At 40.9% G+C, this 27,664-nt stretch overlaps 1 protein-coding gene and 1 long non-coding RNA gene across 2 annotated transcripts; one reads left to right on the forward strand and one right to left on the reverse strand.

Moving 5' to 3' along the window:
- Positions 1–5,288, forward strand: LOC104834320. The gene is made up of 4 exons (XR_774611.1): positions 1–76; positions 165–220; positions 2,622–2,709; positions 4,949–5,288. It is a non-coding gene; the product is annotated as an uncharacterized LOC104834320 (long non-coding RNA).
- An 8,087-nt stretch (positions 5,289–13,375) lies between these two features.
- Positions 13,376–27,263, reverse strand: CCDC174 (coiled-coil domain containing 174). The gene is given in 12 exon segments (XM_010571521.1): positions 13,376–13,939; positions 13,942–14,307; positions 15,484–15,618; positions 16,665–16,812; positions 17,061–17,155; positions 18,190–18,326; positions 19,774–19,869; positions 21,837–22,017; positions 23,097–23,155; positions 24,062–24,162; positions 25,084–25,188; positions 27,176–27,263. Coding segments are annotated over 12 exon segments (1,572 nt in total). The 5' UTR covers positions 27,218–27,263; the 3' UTR covers positions 13,376–13,832.
- Positions 27,264–27,664: the final 401 nt, after the last annotated feature.

A 27,664-nucleotide genomic window follows, 5' to 3' on the forward strand; every position in this document is an offset into this window, starting at 1 on the left:
CGCCGCTCGGGCGAGGGGCGGCGCGGCCGAGCGCGAGCGGAGCGGAACGGAACGGGCACCATGTCGGGCCGAGAGGGTAAGGCCGGGCCCGGGGCACCCGGCGGCCCCCCGCGACCCGCCTCTCCCTCCCTCCCCGGGGCTCACTGTCTCCTCTGTCTTTGCAGGCGGCAAGAAGAAGCCGCTGAAGCAGCCGAAGAAGCAGTCGAAGGACCTGGACGAGGTAGGGCGGCGGGCGAGCTCCGGGGGGGCGGCTGCGGCATCGGGCCCGCCCTGCTCGGCTCTGGCCGGGGCCTCGGCCCCTGCTTGCGGCGGGGCTGCTTTCCTCGTTCGTATCACCCCTCAGCTCAGCTTTCTGTAGCCATACGCATTTTATGAAACGTCACGTTTTACGAAGCATCGTTCTGACGGTAAAACGCGCGGCCGTAAGGGACCAAGAGGTGATGCGCTGCCTTCCGCGGCCCCGGTTTTCCTTTTTTTTTTTTTTTTTTTTTTTTTTCTGCTGCCATCCCGCCTGTGTTCACGGTAAACGCAGCAGTGGAGGCTAACGGAGGAGTCCGGTGCCACGGAGGAGGCTGGAACGGCCTCGCCAAAGCAGCAGGCGGTGATGGGAAGTCTCACAAATCGACGCGGTCACAAGAGCCTAGGACAGGATACAAAAAAACGGGGATTATCAAGTAGTTTAAATAAATTAGGTACTAGCGAATCTCACGTTAGAGACACTTAAACGTAAGGGCTCAGAGTGTGGGCATAAGCTGTTATTTCTGAGGATTGTGGTGGATGGATGAGGCAACAGTGGTTGGAAAAAGACAAATATGATGTCTCTTTGAAAAAGGAAAAAAAAAATCACAGCTCTTTAAAGCTCTATTGTTAGAGAAACGGTAGAACCAATTAAGTGTTTACAAGGATTCAAGTTATCATAATGTAAAAATTAATAGCCAGTATGGATTTTAGTATACATGTGGCAAACAAAGGAAATTCTGTTCTGTAGCAGGGCAGTGCTCTGTGTGTGAGGAGAAAACCAGTAGATAGGACGTTCTTGATGCTAGTGCATGTAACATTCTCAAATGCAAGGCAGGAACGGGACCTCTAAATGTGACGGAAGGTGAGCATGCAGCTTGCTGGAATGCCACTCTAAAAGCAGTTACTAACGATTCAGTGTCTGACTGCAAGGACATATTGAGTAGGGTTTTGCAAGATTTTGTATTCACTCGGAGTCTAAGTAATGTTTTAATTAGTGCCTTGGTTGGCTGGTTGACTAACTTACTGACAATACAGCTTATTCTCTTTGTAGAAAAAATCTGGAGGGGCCACAGGTTGTCAGAGGACAAGATTAGTGGTCAAAAGTAACCCTAACAAATTGGAGAAAGTTTGAAAAAATAGATTAATTTAATTAAGCATGTATGCTAAGTTGCTTTCTTTGGTAAGACTAATCAACTTATAAAATACAAGGAGAATGACTGGCTAAACTCCAGGTCCACCTGAAAGGATTTGAGACTTAGATCGTACACTGAACATGAACCTGCAAAATCAGGTGTTGCAAAAGAAAAAAAATCATACAAGATGTATAAACAAAATCTTGTGTGTCAAACATGATGTAATAATATTTCTTTTCCTCTCAGCACCACAATACTGCAAGCACAGGGGGGCAACACGTTGCAAGAAAAAAACCCTACAAAAGTGGATAAATGGGAGCGATTGATTTACTAAGAAAGACACGTTAGTTACAGGAAAAAAAAAAACCAAACAGTGGAAAACCTGGTGAGAGAAACAGAATATTCTGTTCTGTGTGGGGTAGGTAGGGGAAGTAATAGGCTTACATTGCAGCTAGGGAAGCTTTAACATAAGAAGAGGAAAACCTTCTGGTTATAAAGGTAGTTGAGCCATGGATTGGATTGGTGAAGAGTCTATAGAATCTCAGTTGTCAAGGTCCTCAGTTTAGTTACCCCAAAATCCTGAGTGCCAAGGAAAAACACTATGGTCCCTTTCAGCCCTGATGTCTATGAAGAATGTGTATCTAAGGGATAGAGTATGTCTGAGCTCTCTTGAATTCTGGAGGCTTTTCTAGCAGGGATGCTCAACAGCTGGCTTGCCTGTACAATTTGCCAGCAGTCTCAACTAGATTTCTTGGAACCAAGACAAACATATTAAACCTGGGAAAATAGTGACAAATGTGTGGAAGGATTTTTTTGAAATTAATGCGTTTTTTTGGTAAAAGCAAACTCTTCTTTTTTTACATCTTAAATAATCCAAGTTTTATTGTTAGACAGTGCTTGTGCACTAGGCTCCCAGTATCACTGGTGGCATATTAATGAATGGTTTTAGTGCAAACATCTAATATCAGAGGGCAGAATTAGATTATGCCATAGGAAACAATACTTGTTTAATTTCAGAAAGATAAAACAAACAAAGTTAAAGTTTAGTCATTGCATTCTGGTACAGCAAAAAAACTTTGTCATAGTTCTGCAAGGTTTTGCATATTTAGTAGTATTCAGCTGTCTTGCATCAGTTCAGTCAGGTTTTTATTGCTATTAGAACATTACATTTGTTTCTCATTGCTTGTCAGTTGTTTTTGAATTTTTTGGGGAGGAGATGTTAACAAACACTGTTGTTCTTTTCTTTAGACAGATCTGGCATTTAAACAAAAGCAGAAGGAGGAGCAAAAGAAACTTGAGGAGATGAAAGCAAAGGCTGCTGGAAAAGGGCCCCTCAGTAAGTGAGGTGCCATACTGATAGGAAAAATGGAGGGCTTGCTGGCTTCAAAAATTTAATGTTTTTGCTTGAAAAACATAAAAAGGCATGTACCTCTAGGTCATTTAACATACACCAGTAAATTGATGGCAGGTGTAGATGATAAGTAACAAATAGAGGCTAATTTTTTTTTTTTCTCCTTCACTATGCAATTTTGTGCCCAAATTACTGATGCAGGTTGTGGTTTAGCAGGTGCAACAGTGCGTCTGCATGCTAACCTATTCTGGTGGGATGGTGCAGAGACATTTCTACTCTTATTTTAGCATACCATCCTTTTCTTTCCAGATATATTACTTGTAGGCTTTGCCACAGTCCTGGAAGTTTAACAAATCCAGTACTACTTCTCTTAGAGGATGAATTTCTTCAAGAGCAGTAGATTCCTGGCCAAAAAAAAAACATGACGGGAAATTAGTCTGGCTTCAACCCTTTTGCCTAAGTGACTGTAAAGTACGCTGTGTCACAGAAGAAAGTTTGCAGCGTGCATCTGGACGGTGCATTGAGCCTAGTCTTTGTCTCAGATAGTGATAGAAGCAGATAGTGTTAATGTGAGTCTGTGGACTCGCCTTGTACTCCTTCAGCATTTGCAGTGATCGGATTAGAGATGTTAAAGGGTGCACCCTGCCTATTAATTCCCTCTAGGTGTTTTTGACGTGTGGTCCATTAATGTGACTAATCACTTTTCCATTCTGTGAAGAATGTTAAACTTTGCACTTTGCTTCCTATTCTTTAACAAGCTTTCAGTCTTGAAAGGTCCCAGAAAGACCCTTTCGGCAATCCCATAGCAACTTAGTTTCACTAATAACCTTTGCTATGGAGTCTTGTCAGATGCCGTTTGAAAATATGAAAACGCCTGGATTCACTTAGCCATACACTTAACGATAACCTCAGAGTTCCAGCAGGTCAGTGAGGAAGGATTTACAATTTACAGAAGTCTGTTAACTTTCACAAGACTGTGTTTATTAATTTGCTTTATTTCAGACTCTGTTACAGAGGTCAAGGTCAGACTCGCTGGTCTATAGTTGCCCAGTTCTTTACAGAACCCTTTTTTTATCTGGGAGCTATGCTGGCAGTCTATGAGTCCTCTGACAGAGTGGCTGTAATGGTAAGTTTCAAATCTTAGCCAGCAGTTCTGCATTTTCACATTAGAGCTTGTCATAGCTCTTGGAGGGAGTGCCATCCAGTCCCACTGACTTGGGATATTTCTTGTTTATTTATTGCAAATTGATCTAGCTCCTCTGATTTTTTCAGTGTACAAAAAAATGTGCCAGGTGTGGGACTCAGAATGTTTTTGGTATTACAGACAGATGCAAAACATTTCGCTCAGCTTCTCTTCTGTGTCCTTACCATCCTAAACTTGTTCTGGGTAGGGCACTTCAGCTTACAGATTTTTCCGTAGTTCCTGCCATTATTACTCTCCCTTTTTCTAGACTGAATTTCAGTCATCTGGTCCTTGTCCAATGCTTGCCAAAACAGATAGTGATTATTATGTTATTCTGGGAGGGCTAGACTACTCCCAAGAGCCTCAGCAAGGCAATGGTGTTAGAATCAATCATATTGGAGTGTGAAGTCTGTTATTGACCATCAGCCCTTGCAGCCTATCTTGCTGTAGCCTTGCTATTCTTTTTTTTCCTTTCCCCTGGTTATACATGACACAAGCTGTAAAAATCAGCATTTACAAAAAATGCCACACTTGTTGCTGTGTTAATATGCTGTGTTCTTTCACCCTGCTTTAGTCTCTTCAATAACAGGGACTGCAGAGAACAGATAATTCCAGAGAACTGGAACTCTCATAATTCCAGTACCTGGTTCTGTAGGGCTTTGATTCCAGCTGGGGGCTCTGGTTGCTGTAGAGATATCAATGTTTTTATTCCCTTAGCCTTCAATTTGACCAGACTATACTCCTGCTGTATAAGAAATAAAAAATGGAGGGTGTCCATGGAGGAACAAAGGAATTGTTGAAATATTTAGTTCTGTCATAGATTTATGGGGCATATTTGGTTCCAGGAGAAACTTGGTTTCTAATGTTATTCATTCAGAGATGTGATCACAAACACAGAAGAGTAACATGTGCAACAACAATTCACCAGTGGGGATCTGAGTTGTACAGGCAGTTCAGTGGGGATTGGATTTTATGAGGAACTAAATTTGTAGCTAAACTCTCTAACAGTTGTCTAACCAGTTGTGTTGTTTCTTTTGGCAGCCAGTGGTGGAATAAAGAAGTCTGGCAAAAAATAGTTTCATCAGACTGCAGGGTAAGACGTGATCGAGTTACTCAATGGACCTGCAGACTTCAGAGAGTCACGAGAACTATCGTTTGGGAAACATTGTACATTTTGTTTAGTCAGAATAAATTTTTTTTTGTTAAGATGTGATATTTTGTCTTTACCTGTAGGCTTTGTTGTAAAAATGGCATTACTGTTTTATACTGGAAATGAAACTTTTACTGAAGACTACTTGTGACCTTATGCAGCCTGAGTGCATCTGCTAGTTTGGTAGTCATATGAGAATAAATTTCAACTTCTGCTCTGTTTTGACAATGGGAGTCAGGGCCTGAGTGTTAAAATCTGCAGAGTTTTAGTCTGGAGACTTAGGTTTAGCTGCAGTTGTCCAAGATGTGGCTATATCAGCGAATGCTCTTGTAAGAGCTGGAAGTTTTCTCTAAACAAAATGTTGGGCTATACTTCCATTGCCAGTAAAGTGGTTACCTTAGGGTGAACCACTATCCAAAACAATACTCCTTTTCATATCACTACTTAAGTACACTGTGGTGCTATGCCCTATAGCCCCAGTGGTCGCTGAACGTACACTTGCCTTTGTCCTATGCCTTGTTTTCCTTGAACTTCTGTGTACTGACAACATCACAGCTCCTTTACAGTCACAGCAATGTCTTTGCGGGGGAGAGGAGAGGGGAACAGTGCTTATGGGACTGTAACTTAATTTTTGAAATGAATAGCAGTGACAGTACGTGGGGTATGGAAACTTCAAGGAAGGAGTATGATGTTCCCAAGGTAGGAGTTAAGGGGGAAAGAATTAAGGTAGAGCACTTCTCACCCAAGTGAATGGTAATGGTGGGACAGCCTGCTCCCCCTGTCAGGAAAGGCAGCCGTTTGCCGCAAGTGGGGAATCGCTTCTGTGAACAAGGAGGCACTGACTGCATCTGTGGGGAGTGATGTGGTAAATCTGAAGACATGTTCTGGGCTCCTAAGGAAGAGACTGCAGATGTTGGTTGTCAGCGCACAAGGTGCTGCGGAGAGGGTTTCCTTGTCAAAAAGGGTTATTTCTAGAGGGCTGGGGGCGTTACCTTCTGAGGGTGGCTTAATCAGGGGACACACCATTCTTCCTCTTGAAAGGCGAGGCCCCGTTTCAGCAGGGCAGGAAAGGCAGGTGCCCTCGACGCCTGGAAGAGGCCGGGGCAGGCCTTCCCCTGCCGTCAGGCCTTTCACCGCCCGCCCCGGGGGCTGCGGCGGGCGGTGCTCGGGGCCGAGCTGCCCAAGGGCCCCTCAGCGGCCCGGGGCGCGCCCGGGCTCTGCCGCCCCGCAGCGGTCACGCCGCGGCCCTGCAGGCGGCGGGGCAGCGCATGCGCACTGCAGCGGCGGGCATCCCCACGCCTCGCTCTCCCAATACTGCGGACGCGCCGCGACTCACACCCAGGAGAACGCCGCAGACGCATGCGCACTGGCGACCGCCGCGCACATGGCGCTCTGCGCTCGCTCACAGGCTTTTCGTGCAGGCGTGCGGCTTGCGCATGCGCAAAGCTTCCCGCGGGTCGTTCCCTCCGTCGGGAACGGGTCGTCCCTCCGGAGCAACCAGCGGGACAGCGCAGCCCGTCTTTGCGGTCTGCTGCTCGGTAGTGCCGCCGCAGTACGGTTCCGCAGAGCTCTCACCGGGTAAAGCTTCCCGAGTCCACGACCGCACTGCGCATGCGCTGTCGTGAGGGGGCAGGCGGGCGGTGCGGCGGCGCCGCTGGCGCATGCGCAGTGTGCCGAGAAGCTCCCGCCTCACGCCGAGGTGCCAGGGCGGGCGGTCGCCCCTCGGCCCCCGGTCAGCCCTCAGACCCGCGGCCGGGAGCTTTCTCCCCGACACTCAGAACGTGTCGAGTGTGGTAAGAGAGGTGCTCGTCTGTAGGGCCGCAGTTTGTAATCCCGAGCTGCCTGTTCCTTAACGCTGAGGAGCCAGGCGTCCCCAAAGAGAAAACCTTCCCAGACCTTTCCCTGCTGCGGCCTGCGTTTGCTACTGGCACTATGTGTGAGAGGCGTTCTCCAGCATCTGTGGACAAGGGCTTGGAGATTAGACTACAGCAGAAGTTAGACATGTTTGTCACATAGTTTGTCATGGAATTCTGTAAGTCAGTCAGTCCTCTATTTTTGTGGCACAGCATCCCACCAGCTCTGATGGTGCAAGGGTTTACATTAATAGTTTTGTGAATGTCCTTTATGCAGAAGTTAGGTATCCATTTTGGGGGGGAGCTGGATCTTCTAGAAGACAGAACAGTGTGATGACCTCTTTCTGGTCTGAAAACACGCCCGTCTTTTCAAGCTTTCAGTGAATCAGCTCTGGTGTTAGTTTGGTGGTTTTGGAGAAAGGGGTAGCCTTGGATGCTATCGGGGAGAGGATCTCTGGTGTTCCTGTATGCTACAGTCTTAGGGGTGCAGCCACCATAGTGGTGCAGCTAAGGGAAAATAAGAGAAAATGTCCTTGTAAACATCAAGGGAGGTCTGAGGGTAAACAAAATGAGAGAGAGATTGTTACGACAAAAGATTAAACTGTTAGTTGTCATACACCTATGGTACATTGGCTCCTTAGTGTCTCTGATGAAGCTACTCTGGCTTTCTTACCCGAGTACTAAGATATTTCACAACCAATATGAATAAATTTAGGTGATCTACACTGGTCCAAGTGAAAAGAGCAGCTAGAGCAATACAGGATAAGCACTGAATGGTTTTGGCAGCTCTGGATAAAGGCTAGAAGCCTCTCTGAGGGATATAGGCAGAAGGATCATTCTCTGAATTCTGGTCACAGCTGCAATCTGAGCTGGAAGGCTGGGTAACTGCAGCAGTTATAGTCATACAACACTTCTGTCAGCAAAAGCCCACATTACTGTAAATATATGTAACGTTTCAGTCATTTTGCACTTAAAAGGTCAAAGCACATTAATAACTGAGTGTGGTGGTGGCTGAACATGATCAGGCACCTCTGTGTCTCAAATCATGACATGAGTTAGTGGCTGGGCTGGCAGCACAACGCCAGAGCAACATCTTGCATTGCCTCTGGATCCCTGTCTTTAAATGAGGCTGAACTAATTTTAAACTTTCCAGAAGACCTATAGGGGTTATTTTTCTTCTTTAGATGCTTCCTAAGGATAGTATTTACTTCTCTGACTGTGAAAATGGAATTTTATTTGGTTTAATTAGAGAAAGAAAGCAAAGCACTTTCTTAATTACAAAGTAAACATCCAGCTAGAACTGTTACATTTCAATTGAATTTTTATTAAAGTTCAAGTTGTTATGCCTGCTTGAGGCCATATCTTTGACAGAGGGGTAAATTAATCCAATCATCTGTATGCTAACCAACTCCAGATATGTTTTTACATTTGCTCTTGCCTCTGTTTAACCTCTTTAACTACTTTAAGACGCAAAGTCAGTATCTTGGGTCTTATGGGTCAAAGTTGGACATAAATTTTAAGCAAAATTTCAACAGACCAAAAAAAGGGAGAGGAGGGAAGATCTTGGTCCAAGTTTACTACAAGATGGGAGACATTAGTGTCTAGCAGGACTAGATCTTAACAGCTCTAGAGCTACTGATAGAACTGGTATCAGTACCAGGTCTCCTGGACACTAAAAGACTTGGAGAGCTATTTGTATTAAAAACAGTTAAGGAGGACAATGTGATTGATACAGTATCTGCCTCTATGTTACAGAATTGCAGCCAGAAGGCAGTCTTAGCTGACATGCTAATAGTTCATAGTCAGATCCAGATTCCTGCTGCCCTCTAAGGGGGTGAAAATCAGCCTTTGGTGACACGGAGAAAATTGTCTTCTCTAAAGGTACTTCTCTGGAGATCAGATTGAGTCGTGCCAGCCAGATTCAAGCTTGCTTGAATGCTTTTTGCATTTTCGACAAAGTTAACTTGTGTATCAGAAAACTATTCATACAAATATATAGGACAAAGCTGCCTTAGATATGTTGCCCAAGAGCTAGGGACTGCCCCTGGCTCTGTGCAGAACACTGAAGGCAACATGAGCCACCACTGGTACCTCTTAGCAAAGAGCTCGGTTCCAACACATGAAATGCAACCATAGATACAGTGTGCTCACAATTTTGCATGCTCAGAGAAGAGTGAATACACAAGCTTGCTTTACTTTACTTACACCAGTCATATACTGACGGTGGCAGATCCTTACCAACATAGCCCAAGTGCACACTCTCCTTCTGCTGGTGTCAAAGTAGGCAACTTGGGGGTGGTCATTTAAAATGAGGAAGAGGGAATGGGAGACAATGTCCTCTAGCTCTGGCCAGAATATGAGAGAAATGTATAACCTTGGCAGTGTATCAATAAGCAATTGTTTGCCCCAGGAGTTACTAAATGAAATGAATGAGGTTGCCAATCACAGTGAAGCTAACTTGAGGTGGTCTGAGTGAAATAAGAATGAAGCAGATTGAATAGAAATGTGTGCTCCACAGCATGAGAGAATATGCAAAAGTGTTTCAGCCAAAAATCAAGACAAGAGGGAAAGAGACCAAATGGCAAAGTGACAGATTGCTGCTGTGGGAGAGCTGTTCTCAATAGGCTTTAGTTTAATGTAGACATTGAACTGCCTTCCTGGCCAAGAATCCTCCTGTGTTTAGTATTACGCTATGGAAATGAAGCTGAACAAAGGAACACTTTGATCGTATCTTTTTACATAATGCTATGTAATAAATGACATTTCATTCCTCAGTGCAGCTCCAGCTCAGTGTTAAACTAATACAAAGACAATATAGCTCCTAAATCACACACATAGAGAGAGAGAGAGAGAGAGAGAGAGAATTACCCACAGTCTGAAGGACACAGAAGAAACAAAGCCCAGAAGTCAGTAGGAAATGAATGTCAATGATTAAAACAGTAGCAGAATAGATGCAAATACTGTTTATAGGGAAATCCATTGAAGGATATGATTGCCATAATGAATTCAAGTCGAACTCTAATGTCTGAAGTACTTTGCCCACTCTTTAGAGTTAGTTCAGCTCCAAGAAAATCATACCCTACTCTGAGTTCCACATACTGATTCATGTGAGGTCTTAAATATGAAACTTCTCTAGCATAAGTCAGCCAGCCTGGAGAACGGGGTTTGAACTTCTGCTCTACCACGGACTTGCTCTGTGACCTTGCATGAGACATTTTGCATTTCAGTTTTCTTCTTTCCGCAAAATGGGGACAGTGGTATTATCTGACTTCAGAATAATATTCTGAAGCTTAATTAATAAATAATTGTACTGTACTGTGATTCTAGACTGAGAGTGGCTAAAAAAGCATGAAGTACACAACCCAAAACATCCTAAATTGCTTCACTGCACTGCCAAGTGAGCTTCAAAACACTGGGGAGTTTGTCATGCTTTTACGTTCTAGTTGATCCTCCCTCCCACAGCTGCCTTAAACAAACAAAAAGAAAGAAGGACACAATGTAACACAGAGATACAATGGCAGTTCAAGCACAGAGCTCCTGGGTCTAACTCACATGGACTAGTGATTCCTTTACAGCCTTTAGCAGGCCCACCAATATCCATCTTCCATTTCTCTTTTCTCCAAACTGTAATGGTATCATTTGAACCACCATCTTCCAAGGGCATTATAGTGGTTTCTAAGTTATGACCTTTCAAAAATATAAAACACGTCAGTTTTTAAAATATTTTCTTTTCAATTTCTTTCAAACAGAAGTGCTCATTCAGTCTGATCTTATTTGTAGGAACCAAGAAACTATAGTACTAAATTCTTTCTTGCTATGAAATTTAAATATGGATTAGTTAAAGCATCTCTGGTCAAAAGGGATTGTTCTTCCAATAGATTTCATAGAATACTTCTAAATGCATTACCTGTTTTAAAAAGCAGCGTTTCTAAGCTGGAAACCAATTCTACCCTGCCTCAGACATTGAAATTGCCCATTACAAGTGAAATCTTAGATGTTTATTCCAGCGTTTATTCCAACATACAGCTAAGCTGTTTTGAGTCCAAACTTACCATTCACTCATGTACATAAAAGTTACATCATTTGAACAAAGCTTTCCCAGACAGACAGTAGGAATCTGAATGAGGTCCTTCATTTCCTGTGCTAGTGCTGTAACAACCAGTCTGCCCCAATTAGTTAGTTTAAACATGACAGTCACTATTAAGTCACTTTTGTCAAGATGATGTCAGACATGTTCCTGTACCACTTAAGCATGAGGACAAAGGTATGGTGAGGCACAGCAGTGAAATCTGGTAGTGGATACCTGGGAAATTTAATCAAAGTAGTCTGGTACCCTTAAGAAGTAGTAGGGTCTTTGCAAATAACTCTAGCTTAGCAATTAGCTTTTGCCTTGCTTACTCTGTGGGCAACCAAACACTTCTTTACAAAACATTACAACATTTAACATCTGTTTCTATGTACAAGTTCAACAACTGGTGGCACTGAAAGGAGACTGTTTTCCTAACTAGTCAAATTTGAAATTTGTGTTTTGACCACTTCTTACCTTTGTGGTAGAAAGCTGCTAAAACACAATGCAACTGTTTTAAACTCAAAATTAAATGCGAGGTGACACAGCATTTGAAAAATTCTTCTCAGATCAGGCTCATCAGAGACTACTTCAATGTTATTATGAAATAAATAGCAGAAAATAGGTATATACTGGCAGAATTTCTTATAGCAAATCAGTAAGACTAGACTGCCATCTCATGGATATTGACTAACCTGAGATTGTACCAAATTTATGAGAAAAAAAGCCTGCATTCACATTTGGTAAAACCAGATGGGTTTGTAACATCTTCCTCTTCCTTTCAGTCATTAGTATATGATCATTATTTATTTTCAGGTTCTTTATTCATACTGAAGAGATTCAAGGAAAGGAAGAAATATACGCCCTAACACCACACGCAACAGCTGAGTTTAGGTCAGTGTCAGCAGCAGCAGAAACAATGAGCTGCTGCTAAGCCTTCAGTGCATTTCAGGTGGATGTGGCCATTAATAGTGTCATACTATCCTCAAGTTCTAGGTCTGTTCAGAGAAACAGAAACCCAAAGTTATCATAAAGCTCCAGTCTCTTCAACATTTGGTAAGGATAAGACTGGGGTATTTTGTGGCTTTAAAATCGTACCACCTGTGCTCTTGTGGAATGTTATTCCTCCTGTGAGGTGTTATTCCTGCTCTGCAAATTCCTGTGCAAAAGCCAGCGATACAGTGTGTTTACTAGCTGAGGTTAAAACAGAGTTTGGGGACAGTGAATGTGTTCTGCATGCCGCTAAGTTTGCTCAGTCACCTTGAACACATTGCTGTTCAACAGGCTTTGCAAAGCAGCCTGAGATCTGAATGAAGCACACAAGAGTAGCACATTATCTCTGTCTCTTTGGCTAGTTCACTGTTTTGTTCAAATGTTCACTATTTTGACAGTATCGTCATTTAACTTTAGACAATCTATGAAATTGCCCATTCTAACCTGCTTTTCTAGGTCTTACCCTTGTACGAGCTTTTAAAATACAAATGGGGCATCTAAATTACCTTCAGAAATAAAAATGTTCTACATGGTAAACAAGAATTATTATTGTTTACTAAGATTCTGAAATAAAAGCTTGTTTGGTAGAGGTCGGTCTTCTTTTATATATAATGACTGCTATATCACAGTTTTTGGAAAAAAGTTTTAAATAAAATAAAGCCATAAGTACAACAGATGATGCAAGAAAAATGCACTTAGAGAATTATGAGAGCATTTTCTAAACCAGTAAGACAGTAATTTCAGCTGTCAAGAATTCTACTTTAGTGAAGTGTTTACTCTTAATCTAACCACCATTATTTACTGATTTCTGCAATGCCTCTCTCCACTCTAATTTGGTTCACAGAATTATAAGTTATATACAGACCTCAGGAATGCAGAAGCCATTACAACCATGTGAACTACTCTCCACCACTGTTCACTAGATAATATTCTGCACTTCGTAAAGGCAAGAGATTAAGTAGATAACAAAATTCCTAAAACCATTCTGTATTTAGCAGCAGAGGGCCTGCCATTTCAATACTGTTTCTACAGATATCACTGAACTCGTAGTACCTCCAAACCAGAAGCTAGCTGGGGAGCGACAGAGTAAAGGAAGAGTTCATCTTTAGAAAGAAAGCCATGAATATACCCCAAAGTTCAGGTATAAGTGACAAAGAATTGAAATGAAACATGTACTAAACTAAATTAAGTACTGCCAAAAAAAAAAATAATCACATAATTTTAATAAAGAGGGAAAAAAAAAAAAAAGAACCAAGAGGGCAAAAGTACAGCTGTGATGTAAAACAACTTAGGTCTCCAGGATTTATTTTGATCTACTTACAGAAACTTATTTTTCCCAGATGTGGGAAAATAATATTCTTGCTGAGAAGATAATTCTATTTCAGTTCTTTAAATCACGATTCATGCTTATCTTTTCGCTCAGTTCAAGTCACTTGTCTGTAATAAGACAGCATATCATCTAAACTTTGGTAAAGTGGTTCCTGATTTTGAGTGTCACTGCTGTTGGCCTGCGCTGAAGGTGCCACATCTTGGGCGCTGCAGCCACAGGCCTGCACTGATGATGGCACATCTTGGGCACTGCAGCCACAGGCCTCCACTGACGATGGCACATCTTGAGCGCTGCAGCCACAGGCCTGCATTAGTGGCGGCACATCTTGGGCGCTGCAGCCACAGGCCTGCATTGGTGGCGGCACATCTTGGGCGCTGCAGCCATAGGCCTGCATTGGTGGCGGCACATCTTGGGCACCGTAGCCGTAAGCCTGCATTGAAAATGGCATATCATGAGTGCTGTAGCCGTAAGCGTGCATTGGTGGCAGCATACCTTGAGTGCCGTAGCCATAAGCCTGCATTGGAAATGGCATATCATGAGTGCAATAGCCGTAAGCCTGCATTGATGACAGCACATCTTGAGTGCCATAGCCATAAGCCTGCATCGACGGCGGCACACCTTGAGGACCATAGCCGTACGCCTGTGCTGATGGCAGCATATCCTCATCATCGCTACTGTCATCCTCCGCTGATGATGGCGCGTCTTGAGTGTCACTGCCACAGGCCTCTGTTGATGCTGACTGATCTTGAACATTACTGTTGTAAGCCTGCACTGATGGTGGCACACCTTCAGTGCTGCTGCCGTTGGCCTGCACTGATGGCATCTGTTGGTTTTGTGCTGTCTCCGTTTCCAGTTTTTCAGAGGAGGTTTCAGGACTGTTCAAATTCTGACTTCTGTAATTATCATCTTTCTTTTGTCCCATAAAGTAATCAGAAGGTGGTGCAAATTCTGGATCTCGCTCATCTCTGAGTTCTTCCTGTTTCTTCGACCATTGTCCAAACATCAGTTCTGTTAGAAACAGGGAAAATAGTAGATTGAGTATAGATTTCACGGTCTGAAGATCAGTCAGAAAGGAGGGAAAAAAAATTAGCAAACAGAGAAGATGCAGCTGTGAAAAGCCATTTACAATTACTTTTCCCTCTAGTATTAGATTGCTGGCTAAGCTGGCAGTCCACTTTCTTTACAGAGCAGGAACAAAAGCATTGAGCATTAAAGATAACCACCATCTGCTATATAACTCATCCTACTCACTTTAAGATCGTTTTACAATGTGGTCATTGGTTATGAAAAATGACTAGTTAGGCGTGAATCAAAATACTAACAAATCAAAGCATTAAGAGCTTAGTTATTAGAAGATGGAGATGATGAGATTATCTCTAGTGGGCACAGGTGAAAACCAGTAACTTCTTTATTTCAACAGAAGTAGATATTCTAGTTACTATGACAGCTGCTGATTTCTGATTAAAAATAGTTCTGAAGTACTGCAATGGAATGACAGCTCAAGATCACCACACTTAAAAAAGATATCCCCAAAACCTACTCCGAAGGTGTCTCCCAAAACTACTCTCTAAAACCAGTAAAATTCTTTTCAGTATTGTCCTGGTTTCAGCTGGGATGTAGTTAACTGTCTTCCTAGTAGCTGGTACAGTGCTATGTTTTGAGTTCAGTATGTGAAGAGGTTAGATTAATGGTGCAAAATGAGTTAATGGGTTTGAGAAGGACCTAGAAGACAGCCATCAGTTGTTGTGACAAGGAAGATGCTTCAAGGTGGGATGTTGTTACTGAAGTGGTCTCTGCTTGCATCACTTTTTAGTATTGTCCTGTATCTGTTTCAGTGTAATACATCCTGCTGTCACGTAGCACAAACTACAGAAATACATCAAGATCACGCTGAAAGACGGTAAATCTTATGAACTATGAAATCTGTCATTCTGCCAACCTCTCTGGATCATCCAGAAATAGAGTAATTCATACAGAAGAAAAAATTACGGGGGTATTATAGCAGATACTGGCACTAATGCATGCCTTGTCAATTACTGCACTGGACACTGGATAGTCATCAATACAAAGGGAGAAAGTATTTCATTGCTTCTCAGTCTTACCATACTTCGTCACAAAATAGAAATGAAAGTAGCACTGTGCACACTGCTTCCAAACAATGTTTCCAAATCTACATTTCCTTACCTTTGCCTTTATCCCACTCTCGGACATAAGGCACACCAGGCTTTGTATCTCTTCTCTCCTGGATGACAACCTCTACCTTTCTACTTGCTGCAGTAACTCTTGGAGCTTCCGGTTCATCAGTAGCACCTTTCAACTCTATGTTATGGAAAGAGATAGTAGTTTTTATTAGTAATGGGATAAAATCTATATGAATTTCATAGGAGGAATAGGAAGCAAGAGTTATTTGCATTTATAGAGCTCATACTAGTGATCTAATTTCATTCTAATAATGAAATGCATCTGAGCAGGGAGGTGATTTTTTTTTTTTAATTACTGCATATTAGTTCAGAAAAGATAATAGGAAAGTCAGATAATCAAGAAGCATATCTACCAAGAGACACTTCATTAGCTTTCTAATTGTATCAAAAAGACTACTGAAAATTTATTGCCTAATAACCCACAAAGGCATGTGCTGAGTATTATACTGAAGCTAGAAAATGAGGTAAAAATAAGAACACTAGCATGTTATCTCCATTTCATTTACTGGAGAAAACAATTTGCATTCTTATTCTTCCGAACAACAGTAACAGTTAGCAGTGGCACATTAGTGTTCATTTCCAGAACGCTTTACAGTTAATCCCTTGCACAGAATTCTGACATAGTGAAATATTAGCTACATTTTACAGTAGGAGACAGACAGTACAAGTGACTAGTAGTGTCATAAGGGAGACAGCACAGAGATGGGATTAGAACTCAAATTCATCATCCTAAAGTCAGCTGTATGTCCAATTTACAGACTGCACTGAAACTGTAGGACTGTATATTATATGATATCAAAATTAACTTGTTACTACTTTTTATTCTACTTCATCTTTAAAAAAAAGCCAGTAAAATTTCAGCAGCTCTAACCTCAACAGGCATAATTAACCCACATAATTCCTGCTGTCAGGTGTGAATCAAAAAAAGCCTAAAATCTACATATCACATTTCTACATGCATTATTAAGCTATTTCTGGCATGATTTCTTATCTACACACAGTTATATGAACACTCACTATTGTAACAGTTATACTAATTGTATATACAGAATATGTAATACCAATATATTGAATGTCCAAACCTAAATCAGTTAGAGTATGCCTGTCCATGAATCAAGTACAAGATGAAATAGCAAGTATTTAACTTAAAAAGGCAGATCATACCTCCATTCTCCAATTTTTCTGCCTCTTCCTCTAATCCAGCTTCCCTTAATTTCTTAATCTTCCGTGCTCGAAGTTTAGACAGCCTTGCATCTAGAGCTGCCTTCCTTTTTTCTTTTAACTGTTCACGTTTAGTTCTCTGATCAAGTGTCTTAACAGCAAAGAAAAACATGAATTAATCTTTCTTTGTTATTATAATCAACTACATATCTTCCTTTACTAAACAACTAAAAGCAATCCTTATCAAGTACCATGTTTCAAGAGGGAAAAAGAGGCCCAATTTTTTTTTTGGAATCAGCTGTGGGCATCACTTCATAGAAGACTTATACAACAAATCAAAGACAGTGACCACCGAAAGTAGGATGCCATCATACCCCAATTTGCTCTTTAAACTCGTACCTGCTCTCGTAGCATATCCAGTGTTGCCCGTTGTTTATTCCTAAGTTCTTTGTCACGAGAAAAGGCAAAGTAACCAACACCAAGCTGTCTGGCCTCTGAAAAGAAGAAAATCAATACATTTAAGTTACATTCAGTTTATAATTGACAGTAACTACAAGCACCATGCACCCTGATTTCAGGCATGGAATTAATCCCAGCAATATACATCGCATTAGTTTTAGATGGCTAAAAAGGGCTTGTTTTAGATGATGCATGAAGTGAAGCTTCCTGAAGGAGAACACAGGAGGAGGTAATGAAATTTGAAAAATGCATTTGAGAAAAATACAATTTGAGGAAAAATAAATCTAGACTTATGTAGACTTATGTACTGGTAATTTGAATGGTGTTGTGGTTTAACCCCAGCCAGCAACTAAGCAGCACACAGCCGCTCACTGACTTCCTTCCCTGCCACCCAGTGGGATGGGGGAGAGAATCGGGGAAAAAAAAGTAAAACTCATGGGTTGAGATAAGAACAGTTTGGTTGAGATAAGAACAGTTTAATAGAACAGAAAGGAAGAAACTAATAATGATAATAATAACACTAATAAAATGACAATAGTAATAATAAAAGGATTGGAATATAGAAGTGATGCACAATGCAATTGCTCACCACCTGCCAATTGACGCCCAGTTAGTCCCTGAGCAGCGATCCCCCCACCCCCACTCCCCCCAGTTTATACACTAGATGTGATGTCACATGGTATGGAATATCCCTTTGGCCAGTTTGGGTCAGCTGTCCTGGCTGTGTCCCCTCCCAACTTCTTGTGCCCCTCCAGCCTTCTTGTTGGCTGGGCACGAGAAGCTGAAAAATCCTTGACTTTAGACTAAACATTACTTAGCAACAACTGAAAATGTCAGTGTTGTCAACATTCTTCTCATACCAAACTCAAAAACATAGCACTATACCAGCTACTAGGAAGACAATTAACTCTATCCCAGCTGAAACTAGGACGAATGGTTATTACACACGTGGCTTAACACGTACCTATACTTTGCCATACAGGCACAAGAAGTAACTTTCCCTTGCTTCCTCTAAAACTAATCTCTTTGGTGATATAAAGATAAGTGATCTATAAGTATGGAAGTATACCATTTTCTCGAATGTCCTCATAATGTATGGGTCCCATGGGTTTTCTGAGGGCTTCTTCTTCTTCTTTTTCCCACTGCTGCCTCTGAAGTTCTCTTCTCATGTCTTCAGATAACAGAGTATTCCCATCAGGACCTTGACTAATTGACAACAACAACAACAAAAAAGTTAGGGATTACAGAGCAGAACTTACCAGTTTTACGGTATCAAACAGTAAAATTATGATTGGGTCCGATCCACTACTGCAGTTTTTACAAAACATAGGTCATTGTAGGCACCATTTAGTGATGCAACATTGATGACTATGGTATATTGTGAAGACAGAAATACAAAACTACCTCTGAAACAAGGTACTAGTAGACATGTTATTAAAAGACTTAAACAAAATTATGTCCTTTCTCAGAAGCTTTATTGAATCATCAAATCATAGAACGGGAGATGAAATAATCACTTTTATTGGCATTTGTTGGGATTCCAGCAATCACATACAGAAACATTTCAGATTTAACATAAGAAAATGAAGGGTATCTGAAATAACAAAAAGCTAGCCATTAGTTTAACCTAGAAGTCCATGCCAAATATTAATACCCAATATGGGAAATATTTTTGTTTGCCCCAAGAGAAGCAGCAGGATCTTTTTCTTTTATTGTCTGGCTAAAGCTTTTTTTGGCAATCAATTGTTATCCATATCAATGCAGAGACTGCAATTTCAAAGCACTCATGGTTGCCATCTTATGTTTAAAATATAGAGAACACACTACCGAGTTGGTAGCATGGAATAATTTTCACTTCAGCAACAGTAAGGGCTCAGCTGAGGTGACTTTAGATTATTTTCTGAAAGCTATTCTCACTGCTGCCATAATAATTTTAACAGAAGAGCTGTTAAACAGCTGCTTAACAGAAGAGCAAAACCAAACAAATGGAGATCTACCAAATTCATTTTGAATGTCATTATGAATTTGGAATTGGTAAAAGACCACCATCAGTTTCCAGGTTAAACAGAACCAGAAATCACTTATCTGGCATTTTCTGGAAGGTATAATAAAACACAATTTCCATACAAGGACCACAGTTTTAAAAGATGCATCAAATATCTGAGAGATTGCTAAATCAATTTATAAGAACTTTTCTCTGCAAACTATGCTCCGTAAGTGATATTATAGATCTAGTCAATGTTTACATCAAAATGTGTCCCTTAGTAGTTTATTAAAAATTACATTTGGGCTTTTATTTGATATCCATGGTCTCCATTCTGTGGCAATTTAAAACCAACACACCAGCCATGTATTTCAAATGGTCAGCTGCCAAGGTGAAGTAAAATAGAAGCCTTGGAATACTATCTGACTTTATAATAGAAAGTTTTGATAAAATCACAGTCATGCACAATTGTTCTGTAGCTAGTCTGTCTATTTTTTAAGGCACAATGTAACCATCAGAAGTTGGTCTAAAGTAAATCTAGAGAAAGCAGTAGCATCAACAATTCTGCATTGAGAATGGGGTAACAAAGCACAGCCTCTCTTCCTTCTCATTAAAAACATGTATGTTAAATACTGAAAGGAACATGCACTTCTATTAGAGAAACCACACCTTTTCCCTTGAAGCTCCTGATCCATTTTAAGTAGACTTGGCAAATCCTTCTTCATACAGCGTCTAGATCGGCCCAAGAAATCAACATAATCAACCCTAGAATGAAAGCAAAGGAAATTTGATGCAGAACTTCTATTTGCAGACTTACAGAACTCAGAACCAGAAGACAGAAGCAGTAACACTTTCCAAAGAGTATTTGTCACCTCTCAGTCTGTCCATGTGTGACAGTTTCTTCTACCTTTCAATTAACAGACTCACAGGTTAAGTGGATACATTCTGAACAGGGCATATGACAGTTTTATCATAGACATTTACTCAGTCTCCCTTTGAGATGGCTGTTTGCCTTGGCAATAAGATGGTGTAAAAAAATGTTCAAAAGTTACAATGTCACGTAGTTTTCACACCAAAATAAAACTGAGCCTAGTACTTGCTTCCCCTGGTGAAAATAATGATGTGGCATTGACTTCTTGCGGATATGAAATTGCTACAATGTATTTCAATTATCAGTATAAAGCTTATTTAGAACAGGCTGATAGCATTCATTCAACTGGCATAACAAAGGCTGACTAAAAATGCAAGCAAAATGTTCCCTTGAAGCACATATTGTGCTTCTTATTCAACTCTTTATAGTACTGAACACTTAATTTACAGTTGTCGAAAAAGCTGTTAAGAGCTATACTTATTGTCCTGTAATGCTAGAAAGTTCTTTAGCATCAAGCTGCCTCAATTATCCCATTCTAAAGAATTACTGTTACATCTGAAAAAGTATGACTGGCAATCTAGTTCCCAAAACCCAAACTTTTAAAGATCTGTGCTTTTAGTAAGTTAAGACTTTTACATAATTTCTAAGGATATCTACAGCTTAGTATATACTCAGTGCCCTTTGGTTTTTATTATAGCATAACATCAGTAGAAAAAAAAGTCTGCATTCTCTATAATAAAGATGTAACTATGGCTGCAGAATAATTAGCATTAATTATGCTAGCAACCAAATATTCTCATTAGTATATGGCCTCACTGAGGTGGACAATATATTAATAATAATACATGTCACTGAAGTGAGATGTAGGCAATGATAGAAAAGCACCATGTGAATGGTAAAACGTATCAGTTTAAATTTCTGATACTTTACGGTGATGACAGCACAAAGCAGTTTGAGCCCATTGCTCATTGATAGTTTCATCTTGAATTTCAGTAAGATGCTGGTAATGGGTATACCTGCCTTTCCAACCTAGCAGTCTTCTGGTACTCTGCTGGATTCATTCTCCCAATTTATTCTGAAACACTACATTGCAAATCTTATCTTGGCCTAATAAACTGGAGGACGGGGGTGCTCTGTTTCGTATTGGTTACTGCTGTTTTAAACTGATTACCAGAAGTAAAATCTCTGTTCCACAAGCTTTTTAAACAAATGGGCAAGGAAAATGTTCAGTCAGACTGGTTTCATAATTATTCCTAACATCTTGGATGAAAAACTACTGGTTACTTGGAATGTCACAGAAAATTGTCACAGACTGTTTGCTGGGCTGCAGTTAAACAGTGGAAGAAATGCTGGAAAACAGTGTTCTTTTTCCATCAGAGTTTCTCTCCTTTACGAGGAGGTCACACAACAAAAAACAACTGCTCATTTTGTAAGTCACGCACAGTTAGAGAAGGGAAGGTGGATACAATAAAACCCCCAAGTTTTGCTAAAGTACATTTCAATTCAAAACATCAAAGCATAAAATTGTATCAATACTGCGATCAGAACTCCCATAAACTATGCAAGAAAATAAAAGCGGATATTACGAAGTCTCACTTATAGTACATTTCCCTGATTGATATCTCAAAATCCTAGACGTAGATTCTATTGCAGTATTACCTACATGGAAAGGAAAGTAACATGAAGGACTGCCTTTTAACGAGATGTGAAATGAAAGAATGTTACCACTTCTTCTCAATAGGTAGTATTAACCAAAAAAAAAAGGTGCCGCTCCACCTACTTTGGAGAGTAAATTACTTTCTCATGCAATTGTCAAGAAACAGACTAGTCAGGACAGCTTAGCCCAATCAGTAGTACCAACCATTCTTCGTCTGGGTCCTCAGGTGGTGGTATTTCCATTTCAGGTTGAGTTTCCTCATCATCTGTCTCTTTTTCTAAAGTCTTTCTAGCAGCTTCGCTCTGATACAGTTCCTGTACTTCGTGCTGTTTGTCTATGATCTTCTGAGTAAAATCCACTAGGTACAAATCCTCAGTTTCTTCATCTAAGGCAGAAAATCAATTGTTAGAGAAAAGCCATGAAAAGAACAGATCTGAGCACAAAATCAATACAAAATAGCCACAATCAGCTTTTCAGCTGCCAGCAAAGCCCTTGACCACACTATTGGGGAATACTTAAATCTCATTCAGTGCCAAACAAACTTGGAGCTATAAATAGGCTCCACAGTGATAACCACTATTTCTGAATAGAAGTTTTAGAGTATTTTAAAGCAATTAATCATTTGTGTACAATACAGAAGAGGTTGCAGTCTTTGCACTAAAATATTCTCTGCTCATTAACTACTTCAGAAGTATAGGGTTTGTTATGTAACAGTTCAAATACTTTTTTGATGCTTAACATTTGGTGTGTTGGCAGTAGTTAAGCAGTCACTAGAGTACTTTTTAGAAAAGTGGAGAAAAGTAGTGGGGTCATATGGACAAAGATGGACATTAGTAAAGAAAACATTGGAGATTAATCGCAAGGAGATTTGGATTCTATTTTAATAATTACTTCTTGCAGGGGACTGAATGAGAGAAGAAAGGGACAGATTAGAATTCTCTAACCCTATTAGCTGCATGACTGGCATTCCCATATGGACCAGCCAGACTCCCCTCCTGGTCCTGTTCTCTTCATAAAGGTCCAAGAATCAGAACGCAGGACAGAACATCAGCAATGCAATCCAAACACTGCATAATGGAGAATAAATTAATTTTGTTTTTCTAAGATTCTGTATTGAAAAACCAGAATATATTCCACCCACTTAATGAATGAGTGAGTGAAACAAGCCAATAGTGCTTTAATAGGACAGGCTGTCCTTCAAAAAGTAATTTTATTTTCTCTAGTACCTATATTTTTCTCCCTTTCAAAGCAGAATAACCCATGTCAATCACTTTGTATAATAACTCCAAAAAAAAATTTCCCACGTTAGAAGACAAGCAGTGAATTCATAGCATAGCTGCTGTAAATCACCAGACATTCAGAAATACCAACTTTTAGGGTGAACTTTACAAATAAATTTTATATATCTATATATATATATATACACATATACATAAAATACTCATTTAGACTAGTTTTGTTCACCTGGAAAGTCGCCTTTTGTCATTTTCTCATACAGCTTTGCTTTCTCTTCTAGTTTCTTCCTGAAAAAGAAAAAAAAACCTAACATTGCAATCCCACCAATTCCAAACACAGTTCAAAATGACCAATTTAGCCTTAGATAAATGGAACGGGAAAGTACCAGGAGTGCTTGAAATGCTTACTAGAAGCTGACTTATGCCTGGTTTTTGTTTTGAACCTTAACTGACATTTCTGAAGATACACAGATATCCAGTTCCAGAGTACTGAAAATAATTTTAGCGAAGTTACAGAATTAATCTTAAGTGTATTTTGTCAAGTAGGCAGGAACAGGATGTAACAAGTATTCCACCTTTATCTAACTACTACAGTCTGTCAGATAAATACTGGAAGCTACACCACTATTTGCAGGTATGAGCTACTGAAATACTGTTTTATAGGGGAACAAAAAAAAGAAAAAAGAAAGAAAATATGGAGTTACACTTAATCTTAGAAACTGAAGATAAGACCTTAGCTAATTTCTGGAATGGTAGAAGACAATTTTGAAGAGCAAGGAACTGCTTACAGAAAAACAGAAAATGCCTTATAAACTGCATTTTCAACATATATCTTATTGTACAACTAACTAATTTAGAAGATGAGGTAAATCTTGCAAAAAAGTGAGGCATTTTCTGTCAAGTCCAAGAAACACTTTACTATAAGATTCTGATATATTGCTGCCCTGGCTTCTAATTCTAAAGATGACTTTCAAAAATCAGTAACCTGACATACTTAGACAGCGATGATAATGTGAGGACAGGTATCCCTAGAGCATAAGACTGCTGGGATGCAGTTTGTACATTACTGGTAAAGAGCATGGAATTGATGCTGGTGTTACCAGTTGGTCTAATGAGAACTGCTGGTCCAAAACATGCATAACTTGCTTTATGTGCTTTTCTGAACACTGAAAAACAAGTTCTACTGAGAGTTACCTTGATTTATCTAATATATGCTCCTCTTCTGTCTTCTGCTCAACATCTTTCTCGGCTCGATTTGCAACTCCTGTGTTTTGTTTGTTCCAGATGCTTGGTTTCTGTGGAGTACAATTTTATAACAACAAAGAAAGAAAGAAAGAAAAATATTGAAATGGTAATGATTAAAAAATATTTCAACTCCATAATGCAAACTTTGCAAATCAATCATGAAAGACTTTGTAAATAACATCTTACACATGTTTGAGTTGAGACTATACCTACTCTGCTGTAGGATGCAGCAGGTATGTCCTAAAATTACAGACTGCAGTATGATATAATAGTTAAGGACAAGCTGAGAAGTGGGGGAAAAAAAGAAAAGCACTGAGAAATCAGACAAAATCTATTCTGGCAAAGATGTTAAGGTTAAAAAAAAATTAATAAGAACAATCTTGCTGATTACTAAAGTAATAAGAAAGGCATGAATTGTTTCTGTTACCTTCATTTTAGATATAAAATACAGTCACTTTGCCCACGTACAGCGTAACACTGTAAATGCTGATGTTCTTCAAATGTGGCAGCAATTACTATATTCTACTACTAGAAAGCTACAGAATGAATAAAAACCCATGTGCAGTAAAGAGTAAAACTTGAGAGATAATTGTGTATTCATTATTATACGCTGTGATACAGAGGAACAGACAGCAGAGCATTTATCAAGAGTGTCTCATCCTCCACTCTTCAGAGAAGCATACAAAATCGTGGAGAAAAAAGGAAACATCTTTTCCTACAGTTACAAAAGCTGTGGCTCCTTGGAGAACAAAGATTAAGTGGTGATTTAGATAGGCATAAACATGAGATAAGTTTTCTGTTGCGCACAAGAATCTCACCTGGAAATTAAATTTGAAGAACATCCTCATCATGTAGGTTTTACATGTGAATAGTAACGTAGCTCTAACTATTTATTTGTTTAGATTTGAATATGAACTTCCTTACTTTAAGGAGAAAGAATGACAAAAACAACAACGGAAAAATATTTCTACCTTATTAGAAGTTTTGGGCTTTGCAAAGATGCCAGCATCTTTCAATAGCTTTTCTTTCTTGAATTCTTCTTGCTTTCGGAAGAGTTCTGCTTTGAGATCTACCAACTACATCAACAGCAAAATAAACAAATAAATAACCAAGACATATCACATGCATATACATCAGTTACTGTAATAAAGTAATAACTGTATTTCCAGTAAAACAATCTGGCATTTACAGTTATATGAGCATTTGATTGCATTTTTGTGTGGAACTTTGAAGTGCTGATCCAATCACAAAGATCACTCTTAAGTTTACAGCAAACAATATACAAAAACCACAGAATGCAAATTATGATTAGCGATTTAAAAAACCCCAAAGATATCCTTGATCCTTTGATATATAATTGGAAAAAGACAGACATAATTCTATATAGATTCTACCGGCCTCCTGATGGCAAACAAATAGAGAAGGACCAATAACACTACTGAATTTGAAAAGGAAACTTCTAACCACTACATAATGAATAAAATCCTGTCTCAGAAAAGAATTGATAAAAGTTTGCTTTCATAATGTATATATACTTTCCCACTGCTTTATATACTGTTTATATAGTTTTCGATTTTCTTTCTGTCCTGGTTTCAGCTGGGATATAATTAACTGTCTTCCTAGTAGCTGGTACAGTGCTATGTTTTGAGTTCAGTATGTGAAGAATGTTGATAACACTGATGTTTTCAGTTGTTGCTCAGTAGTGTTTAGACTATAGTCAAGGATTTTTCAGCTTCTCATGCCTAGCCAGGGCACCTGACCCAAACTGGCCAACAGTGTATTCCATACCATGTGAAGTCCCATCTAGTTTAGGAACTGGGAAGTGGGGGGGCAGGGATTCGCCGCTCGGGGACTGGCTGGGTGTCGGTCGGCGGGGGGTGAGCAATTGCCCTGCGCATCATTTGTACATTTCAATCCTTTCATTACTACTGTTGGCATTTCATTAGTGTTATCATTATTAGTTTCTTCTTTTCTGTTCTATTAAATCGTTCTTATCTCAACCCAGGAGTTTTACTTCTTTTCCTGATTTTCTCCCCCATCCCACTGGATGGGGGGGGGAGTGAGTGAGCGGCTGCGTGGTGCTTAGTTGCTGGCTGGGGTTAAACCACGACACTTTCTTTTTTTTTTTTAATAAATACGTAAGTAGCATTGCCATCTATGACCAATGCCTATCTTGTCTTTTATTAGGAAACATCACCAGCAGGGGTATTGTCTTGAAATTACATTAAAAAACCTAGTCTGGAAAAGGATATTGTGCCACTTTCCCTGCAAGTCCTACAGAAGACAGATTTCACAGATGTACATTAAATCAGGAAAGTGGAAGGCTTTGGTATTAATATTTGTCCCAAACACCAATGCATTTGCTTTTCAGGTCCCTGTAACAATGAGGCAGTGTGGTAAATTAACCCTTCCTCCAGCCCACTGCTTAGAAGCGATCATCCAAACATTCAATGTTAAATATTTCATACGCAGCAACCCACAGTTTGCATTAACTGTTTATTTGGAAAGACGACGTGTTTGGCAGCGGTCCCTTCTTAACAGGCTGCTGGAGAGCAGGGAGGAGCAGCACCTCGCCACCCCTAAGGGCTGGAGGGCGATTTGCCAAGACAGGGACCTCCTGTCGCTTAGAACAAATCAGGAAACACACTCACATTTCAATTTTATCATTACATCACGAACGGGGGCAAATTCAGCCCTGGCACACTCAGATTAAGTGGCCAGGAAAGCTAAGGGGCTAGCCCCCCTCCCCCCAAACCAAGACGTGGCTTCAGAAGGCGTAACGCACGGCGTTACAACATGGCCCTGTAAATCAGCATTTGCTTTAATGAGTGTGCACTTCAGTGGGTCGGGGTTAAGGAGAGGAGGCAGCAGACACCCCCCGGTGTCCTGCTGTCCCTGGAAGCGGCTCACACCAGCGCGGCCCCGGCCCGAGCCGCACGGCCTGCGCCGGCCGGGCCCGCCCGCGGGAGCCCGCAGCTGCGGGTAATAGAGCACACCTAGTCACCCTCACACCCTTATAAGCCGTTTGCTTCTTCCAGGCCTCGGCCAGGTTCGCTCACTCACCGAGGAGGCGGCTACGTCCAGCGGCTTCTTCCTCCGGTCCATGGCGGCCTCTGCTCCTCCGGTAACTGCCTCAGGCGGCCGCCTTCTTTCCCGCTTTACGGCCTTACCGTAAAGCGCAGCGAAAGCGCGGCGCTATTGCGACAGCGCTAGTGAGGACTGGCGGGCCCTTCCCCGCCGCCATGTTGGGGAGGTCAGGGGAGGGTAGACGGATAAAGAGCGGAGGTGTACGGCCCCGGCGGTACCATCGCCCCCGTTGTCTCGGCCTCGGTCAGCCTGGAGCCGGCTGCGTGCTGTAATGGTAGACCCTTGCTGCCTTGGACCCCCTCGCTGTGACCACAGGGTAGCCTGTGAGCAAGCCTTGCTCGGCCTGGTGTGGCTGGGTGGTGGGGAAGCTCTCCCAGCCTGCGGCTTCCCTGGCTGTGCCCCAGCTGTGTGTGAAAATAAGGGTTTCTGGCAGGTAGAGGCCAAATTCTTCAGGTCCCCTGTTGG

This window comes from Haliaeetus leucocephalus, unplaced genomic scaffold (assembly GCF_000737465.1).
Source record: "Haliaeetus leucocephalus isolate CR32 unplaced genomic scaffold, Haliaeetus_leucocephalus-4.0 Scaffold2, whole genome shotgun sequence".
Classification (NCBI taxonomy): domain Eukaryota; kingdom Metazoa; phylum Chordata; class Aves; order Accipitriformes; family Accipitridae; genus Haliaeetus; species Haliaeetus leucocephalus.